Source organism: Thunnus maccoyii, chromosome 4 (assembly GCF_910596095.1).
Source record: "Thunnus maccoyii chromosome 4, fThuMac1.1, whole genome shotgun sequence".
NCBI classification, from domain to species: domain Eukaryota; kingdom Metazoa; phylum Chordata; class Actinopteri; order Scombriformes; family Scombridae; genus Thunnus; species Thunnus maccoyii.
Window position 1 is genome coordinate 32,629,956 of NC_056536.1, and position 9,001 is coordinate 32,638,956.

General features: G+C 40.0%; 1 protein-coding gene across 6 annotated transcripts in view; it reads left to right on the forward strand.

Annotated features, from left to right (window-relative positions):
• Positions 1 to 8,747, forward strand: part of slc6a8 (solute carrier family 6 member 8) — a 54,894-nt gene extending 46,147 nt beyond the window's left edge. For 5 of the 6 annotated variants that reach the window (XM_042407881.1, XM_042407883.1, XM_042407886.1 and 2 more), the window contains 6 exons: positions 1,037 to 1,149; positions 2,898 to 3,035; positions 3,216 to 3,318; positions 4,138 to 4,238; positions 4,861 to 5,031; positions 5,740 to 8,747. In XM_042407881.1, coding sequence (XP_042263815.1) covers positions 1,037 to 1,149; positions 2,898 to 3,035; positions 3,216 to 3,318; positions 4,138 to 4,238; positions 4,861 to 5,031; positions 5,740 to 5,874 — 761 coding nt within the window. In that variant the 3' untranslated portion in view covers positions 5,875 to 8,747. Of the gene's footprint in view, positions 1 to 1,036; positions 1,150 to 2,897; positions 3,036 to 3,215; positions 3,319 to 4,137; positions 4,247 to 4,845; positions 5,032 to 5,739 lie in introns of those variants that run through there. The other variant, XM_042407887.1, reaches the window with a different exon arrangement.
• The last annotated feature ends 254 nt before the right edge of the window (positions 8,748 to 9,001 follow it).

Consider the following 9,001-nt stretch of genomic DNA (forward strand, 5'->3'; position numbering starts at 1 on the left):
ATGATGATGATGATGATGATGCAGAGCTGAGAACAGCTGATTGGATGATGAACCTGTCAATCAAGACAAACGTGCGTCCAGACGAGACTAAAGGCTTAAAGGCTCAGTCCGTCTGTTTTTGACTGTTTAAGTTACAGATATAAAGAACATGTTTCAAACGTCACTGAGTTCATTTATTGTCTTTCTTATTAAATCTTTGCTGTGATACTATAAAATAAATCACTGCAGAGTTTCATGTTGTTCCAAACTGTAGCAGAAAGAGCTGAGAGTCACTAACAGGAACCAGGAGACACATTAACTGATTAATTTTACCTCCTCAGGCCTCATTAAATCAAAATATATATAAAACTAAACCTACATCCTTCTCTTCAGTCAAACTGTCTGTTTATTTTATTTATTGATTTATTAAATGTTTATTTTAAAGAGAAGCATGAAATACACAGACATAGAAAAGCAACTTATACATAGAAATAATATAATAAACAGAATATGTTCTGTAGTTGTTGTGATGATGACAAACTGTTTATATGTTTTTTAACATTTATCAGTGATGTAAATGTGCTGATTTCCTGTCTGGTGTTTCTGCCTGCGATCAGGCTGTTAAACAGTAAATAATCTGGGAAACAACCATTTCATGTATGAATATAGTGGTTTGTCTTTGCTGAAATGTAATTTTGAATGAATCTAAAGTGTCTTGGATTGAATTTTGACTCATTTCTAAACATATATGGTTGTGTAGTTTGTCGTTTTACACCTCGAAGGTTCCTTTATTCCCCTACTCTGATCCGACCTTCAGCCTCTGCTGTGACTTTCAGGAGTTTATAAGCAGACGTTGCTTCATTTAAAGGAATCAGAGGCTCATTAAAGCTTTAATGGAGCCGTAACTCTGCAAATCTCTCAAAACTCCTTCTGGAAAAGTTAAACATTCAGAGCTGAAATTGTCGAGAAAAAATATTAGAATCTATTTTCTTGTAGCATCCGGAGCTAATCTGTGTGTGTGTGTGTGTGTGTGTGTGTGTGTGTGTGTGTGTTTCAGGTCCAGGTCTGGCCTTCATCGCGTATCCGAAGGCGGTCAGTCTGATGCCGGTGGCTCCGCTCTGGGCGGCGCTCTTCTTCTTCATGCTGCTGCTGCTGGGACTGGACAGTCAGGTGACCGACACGCAAGCATCACACACACACACACACGACAGCAGGAACGTTTAACCGCCGAGATACGAGATTAAACATCACAGTCGCTGTTAGTATGTTGTTGTGTTTTGTCATCATCATCATCATCATCATCATCATCGTGCGGCGACACAGTTGAGACCAGAAGCTGCTAAACATACGATGACAAGATCTGCAGTGAACCAGCGACGGAAGAATCACTGAAACAATATAGAAACACACAAAATATACTTAAAATACCAAAAGTAAAAGCGCTCGTTATGCAGAATCATGATTATTATTCCTATTTGATTATTTGATCACTTTAATGTTGCAGCTTGTAAAGATGAGATTCATTTTAATGACTTTATGAACTGCTGGTTAGTGTGTGAATCTATAATAATCTATAATAATTTATCTGTTGATCATATTTTGTGTTATTAATCTCAATCTGTGAAGTAACTAAAGATATCAAATAAATATAATGCAGTAGAAAGTCAAATATTTCCCTCTGAAATGTAGTAAAATAGACGTTTAAAGTAGCAGAAACTGGAAATACTCGAGTAAAGTACAAGTGCAGCATTTTAATAAAGAGTATTTTACTTTGCTGAATATCGACAGTGTGAAAAACAGCGACTGATGGGATCGACAGGCTTCATGCTAGAAGCTCTCAAACCGACAGATTCCTTCTCAAGATGCACGTTCGAGTGATTTAAGAACGTTTTGTGACGTTCAGCAGTTTTCTCATACTTTCTCTCGGAGGTACGAAGAAGATTTACGATCTCAGAGCTGTCGGACGTGTCATGAATAGATCATCTCTGCCTTTTCCTTCACAGCCGAGAAACTGTAATATGTATATATATATATATATATATATATATATATATATATATATATATATATATACATATATAAGCAAAGCTGTGCAAAATTTATATTCTGTTTACCATATTTTCATCATCATGGCTGCCAATTTATTTAAAAGCTTTGTAGAATTTATGTTTCTTCTACATGTCAGTAGATGTTGGAAACTTCTCTCAGCTCCGACAGCAGCTGCCTCAGTGTGTCTGCAGCTCTCTGTGTGTCCAGTATCATGTTGTGTTGCAGCTGACAGTGTAATATTACGTACTGTAGGCTGTAATATTCTCTCCTCTGATATATCTCTGTGACGGTCACATTACCGCCGACCGTCAGCGAGCAGCGCTTTGCTTTAGAAAGATGTTTTTTCCTTCTTTATTTCTGTCACAGCGCAGCGACGCTCTGATGATGATTAATAAATTAAATGTCTTAAATTTTGTTCTGTGTTTTGTCTTCTGATGTCTGGAAGCAGGATTTGAAGCTGCGCTGTGTGGTTTGTTTTTTTTACTCTTTGGGAACTTTTTTGTGAATGAAAGTCGCCCACAAACACGTGGAGCCTTATATGGCTATGTTTAAGGGCGTGGATCATGCACTTCCTCATGAACAGGCGGCGATTTACAACAAGTTCAGGCAGTTAAGAGGGTTCGTTGTAGGATTTTCTGGATGCAAAAACAAAATCTAAGAGAAAAATAAGAAAACATTCATTCACGAGGCCCATTGAAAGCAGCAGAAACTGTCTTTGCTCTCAGCTACGTTCACTGACGATGATTATTATGTAAATTTGACAAAAAAACGAAACATAAACAGCTTGTACAAAAACGACGACAGATAATCCATCATATTCACTCATATCCTTGTTGTTTATCTGGTTTTCTCTCTCTGTCTCTCTTCAGTTCGTCGGAGTGGAAGGTTTTATTACTGGAATTCTGGATCTGTTTCCTGGAAAAAACTACCATCGTTACAAGAGGGAGATCGCCGTGGCGATATGCTGTTTACTGTGCTTCATTATTGATCTCTCCATGGTGACGCAGGTCAGTTACAGACTTCTGAGATGATTTCCACCACTTCAAAAAGTGGCGTCTTTATTACTAACTGGCAGCCAAAAAAAGAGCGAATAAACAAACCGAACTGTTAACTGAAGGTAGAAAAAGGTCAGTTAGTCTCATCAACACTTCATCTTCTTATACGCTGATCTGTTTCTCTCTCTGCAGGGAGGGATGTATGTCTTCCAATTGTTTGACTACTATTCGGCCAGTGGAATGACTCTGTTGTGGCAAGCATTCTGGGAATGCATAGTAGTTGCCTGGGTCTACGGTACGCAACACACACACACACACACACACACACACACACACACACACAGTGTAGTATTTCAGAGCACAGTTAAGGCATGCACGCATGTCAGTGAAGTATCTGAGCCCAGAATAGATACATGAATAGTGGTGTTACGTGACGTGACTGTGAAGTAAGTCGTGATTTAGAGTGTTTAAATATATTTATTTCATAGTACAAAATGTTATTGTATGTGAGGGTAAAGTGTGTTATTTAACATAGTGCAGTATGTCACAGCAAAATGTGCTACATATCATAGTATATACTATAGTATGACATAAGTTTGTCATAGTAAAGTGAGTCATAGCAAAGTAAACCATTGTATAGTTGTCATTGAAAAATCGGCCACATGCTAAACTTTACTATGACATAGTGTTCTCTCATAAGACATATGTATATCTCAGTAAAGTATAACACAGTGTAATATGTCATAGTAAACATATTTTAGTAGGCAAAATGTGCTACATACTGTAGTATATATTGTAGTATGACATAAGTTTGTCATAGTAAAGTGAGTCATAGCAAAGTAAACCATTGTAAACTTTACTATGACACACTGTTCTCTCATAAGAGTGTATATCTCAGTAAAGTATAACACAGTATAATATGTCATAGTAAACATATTATAGTAGGTAAAGTGTATCATAGTATTATATAGTCAGGAATGTCATAATAAAGTATTACATAGTATATCAGTATATCAGTCACAGGGAAATAAACCAGTTAATGATGTCATGTTGTAGGTTTCTACTGTGTAGTAACGGTTTCCTCGTTGGTTGATGATGTCATAATCTACTGCAGGTGCTGACCGCTTCATGGACGATGTAGCTCGTATGATTGGCTACCGGCCCTTCCCCTGGATGAAGTGGTGCTGGTCCTTTATAACTCCGTGTGTCTGCATAGTAAGACTGAACAACACCGATACACACACACACACTTGTACATTAACATCACAAATACTAGTTACTGTCATAGTTTTTCTGCGTTCACTCAGTGTTACTAAATGATCACATTTATTATTATATAATCTATATATTATACTATCATATGAAAGTGTATCATGGTTTAGTCAGTCATAGAGTTAGTGTTAGTAAAATATACTTGACAAGAAATTCAGAAAAATTGCAACATCATCATCTCTGCATTTTTAATATTCTTGAAACTTGACACAAAATCAACCAACAGACACAAAACTGAATAAAAACAACAGACAGATCCTGGATTTACTGCTGAAACAGCAGATTTACTGACATTCTTGATACGTGGTTCAAAGGTCAGAGATCAAAACTATTCCCAGATGTAATTCCTCATTCACACTTCATACAGAGAAAGTCAATAACTTAATGCAACTTACTACCAATCACATCCCATAACCAGGAACTGATTTATTTAATTAATAATAATAATAGAACACATTTAATAACAATTTGCAGAAAAACGTACTTCAAACGATTCATTTTCAGTAAATTTGTCCTGTTTTATGACCATTTAATACCTTCTTCCTCCTCCTCTTCCTCTCTGCAGGGCATCTTTCTGTTCCACCTGGTGAACTACAAGCCGCTGACCTACAACAACATGTACGTGTATCCGTGGTGGGGCGAGGTGATTGGCTGGTGCCTGGCTCTGTCCTCCATGCTCTGCATCCCCGTCAGCGTCCTCTACAAACTCTTCAGAGCCAAGGGAACCTTCAGAGAGGTCAGCGACCGCCGACACCGACACCAGACAAACACACCGACGACACTCTGACGCTCCCTTTGTTTATCTCTGTAGATAAATGCAGATGTTTTAATACATTTAACGTCAGGATTTTAGTCGTCAGCTGGTTCTTTTTTGTAGTATTTAGTCATTATAAAGACAGAAAATAAAGGAAAAATTGGATTTGTCAGGAAAGAAGGTGCAACATTTATAACTGCCGTCCATATTGTAACTCTGTGTATATTTATTTACATTGGAGGGAAAATACTGTGGAACCTTTTCCCATAAAGAAACTAATGATTAAACTTTAACCAAACCCAAAACTATTTAAAGCCTAAAATCTAATCCTGACCATCTGTTATAGTAAAGTATAATATGTCATACTGTACTATATCCTACATAACTATGAAAAGTATGCCGCAGTAGTACATTGTGACATATTTAACTTTGGCTCTCCGGCTAGCTGCGCTAACCGCTAATCCTTTTTATCTATTAAAATTATTTTTGGTTTGTAAAGTGCAATAAAAAAAAGATATTTGACATTAGCGGTAAACCACAGAGCTGCTTTTTCACCGCAGTAATAAAAGATCTCAGCTCTAATGAGACCTCATGCTGATTTGGCTCCTCTTTAACCAATCAGAGCATCTGAACCGGTTTCCTGTCTGCATGTGCACTGATGTTTCCTGCTTGTGTGTGTGTGTGTTGCAGCGCTGGGCCCACCTGACCACTCCGGTGTGGGGGGTCCATCACCTGGAGTACATGGCCCCCGACATCAAGTCCCTGACCTCGCTGTCTCCAGGCACGGACGACAACAAGGTCATCATCTTCGAGAGCGTCATGTGAGCCGGGCTCCTCCAATCGCAGCACTCCATCTCCATCCATCCATCCATCCATCCGTCCGTCCGTCCGTCCGTCCTCCACCTACAACAAGATGGCCGACACCTCATCTCCCCCAGTGCACACAACCTTCAGATTTACCTCCACTCAGTACCAGGCCTCGGAAAGGACTCCTTTAAGAGGATCGATCCCGTCGGTCTCCCTCGATCGATGGATCATCGGGTCTGTTGGGATCGATTTAATTGATCGCTCCTCCGAACGTCACCAGGCAGACCAAAGAGGATCTCTAATACCTGTAAAGGATGGAATAAGGGAATGAGGGAGCTCCTCCAGGAGGGTGGTTTTAATTACGGCAACAACAAATCCATCTTTCTCCAGATTAAGACAAACTATTGTGATTAAAACCAGCAGCTCACTGGGTTCTTTAAGCGTAAAGGGCTTCGATTTCAACGGTTGTCATGAGGATAATGTAAATATTGACTATTTAAATGACATTTAACAAAAAAAACCCATAAAATACAGGATGTGGGTAATCCCAAATTTAATGCAAAAATAACCAAAACCCTGGAGGGGCTGAAGAGGAACGGAGTCTCACTGTGTTCAAAAAAAAAAAAAAGCTGCTGAACGTCTCCCGTCAAGCGGATGTTGGGGTATCGATGCAATCTTGTTTTGGGTGTTGGGCGGGTGGATTCAACATGCAGACACACACACATTTACATACCTGATAGACGGCCATTACACACACACACACACACACAGCCTGTCATTACTCATCATCATACTAACATTAAACAGCAGCTAACGAACGCTGATTTTTTTTTCTTTGCACCACAACATCTGAGCTCAAGAGTCGAAACTAGTTTGTGTCAAATTGAAACTTTTCTAAATTCTAAATTTTGTGACCATTCATGGAGCTGTGTGGGTGTAATGGCTGTTTATTAAGACAGAGTTCTAGACAGACAGACTGACTGAACCCCCAGAAAAATTACCAGAGGTTGTTTGTGACGTATCAGGACTCGGGAACGATCGAGAAGGGTTCAAATCCTGGAGGTTTGGTTGCTCTGACACACTAAAACAAAACACTTTGTGGCTTTTATTACCACACAAACTATAATAATTTGGCAACAGGACTGAAGTGTGAAAGCAGGTTCGATCGCTCATGAGTTCCTGATACGACGCAACCAAGAGGTCCATGAACGCATCACGCTGCCAGGAAGCCAAAAACTTGAGCTCAGCGAGTCCTGAACGCATCGTCAGACTGTTCCGGTTTAACGAGTCTTATATGTCTTTACGCCTGTTTGTCAGCACTTTACGTGACACTTTGATTGTCGAAGCCTCTCATTGATCTAAATTCTAAAAACCTGATGTTTCGGTTGTTTCGACATATCGGCGCCGCTCTCTTTCCTTTCAGTCCCGAAGCTAAAATACTGTGAATCACCAGCTCCTGCTATCGATCCCAGAACCGTCCTGAGCAGCGTGTGTTTCCTGTCTGACCTCTGACCTCTGATCTGTTATCGACAGTCACACCGAGGCTTGATTCACTCAGGCGACAATAGATCTGATTTTTGGAAGGAAGGGTCCAGTGTGAATTCAATTGTTCCCTAAATGTGTTTTTTTTTTCATATTAAATGTTTCAACAGCTGAATGTTTTAAAAAATCACTTTTTCCAAACCTCCGAGTCCAAACAGCGTCAAAAAACCACTTCTAACAGAGTCGGTGAAGGTGATTCATCGCCGAGGAGGAGCTTGTTGTTTCCGAAGCTTTCAAACTCTCGAGCCTCTTGGAATCTGCTGAGGAAGGCCACAAGGGATGGGTGAAAGCTTTGGAAACAAAAGGCGAAGTTCAGGAACAACTTATTCAAGCTGCTGTTTCTCTCAAGAATGAACCTCGCAGCTCGAGTCCGGTTTCCTAGGAAAAGTAAGAAGGGCAACAAAACAGTCTCGACTCAAAAGGGTCCGTTCACTGAGCTCTCTACAATATCACACCAGGGACTTAATTACTTCACTTACTATATCGGTTATGGAACAAACACTCTCTCCTTCCAGCTTCTTGATTTTTTATGTGACCGTAAACTGAATATCTTTATATTTTGGAAAGTTGGTCGACCAAAACGAACAGGCTTTTGGTAATTATGATTTGTCACTATTTTACCCCTACAAACAGGTTAATTCGGCCATTTTCACATTTAAAAGTAAGTTAAATCCTGAAGTTAAGACTGTTTTATCAACAGAAAAAACACATATTTTAAACTGTACCTGATGTTGCAGCCGTCAGCAGATGAAGCTCAGAGTTACAGCCTGTGAAAAGAGACTAATTAGAAGTTAATTAGACACAGTTCAGCTTCAGACAGCTGCAACTAAGACAAAACAGTCAAAATATAAACCACTGAGACTGAATTCACACTGGATCTGACCTTTAACCCCTTCATATTTTTCGTATCTGACCTCCTCCTGTCCGAGGTGTGGGGGGGGGGAGGGTTCAGGCCTGTGTCCGAATCGGGTCAAAGGTCGGGCTTCGTTCAATGCGTCCCCGGGTCGACTGAAGTGCCAAACGGAGCGATTCTCGCCCTGCTAGGGCTGATCCCAGACCAGGGCTCCAGGCTGCCAATATCAACCTGTTCACTCTTCTCTTCTCTCTCTGCCTCGTCTCATCGGTCTCGTTAACGCTGCGGTCCTCCCGCCAAACATCACGCCACCTCCTCCTCAACAGCTCCACATGACGACGGTACCAACATCTGACCTGTAAAGTTGCCATTTTTTTACATTTGTGCCACAATTTTTTTTTTTTTCCTCACTAGACACTGAATTGGACTGTAACACTGGTTTCCAGGACAAGCTTTAAGCCTTGTTACATATAAATAAAGGATGTTTTTCACTGAATATTGCCATAAAAGTTTCTTTTACTGTCAGATTTAATCAATAATTTGGCAATTAGTCCAATTCTTCCTCAATTAGATTTGATAATAAGTCTGACAGGTGTCCATCAGTTCCATAAATTGCAGCTTTTCCAAACTTTTCTACAAGGCTGCCATCTTGTTAATACTTGTGTGTGTTCTGGTCTAGTTCCTGGAGCCCCGTAGTTAATAGAGAACGAGTCTTGCCTGGCAGGCAGATCAGCTGATGGAGAGCTGGAG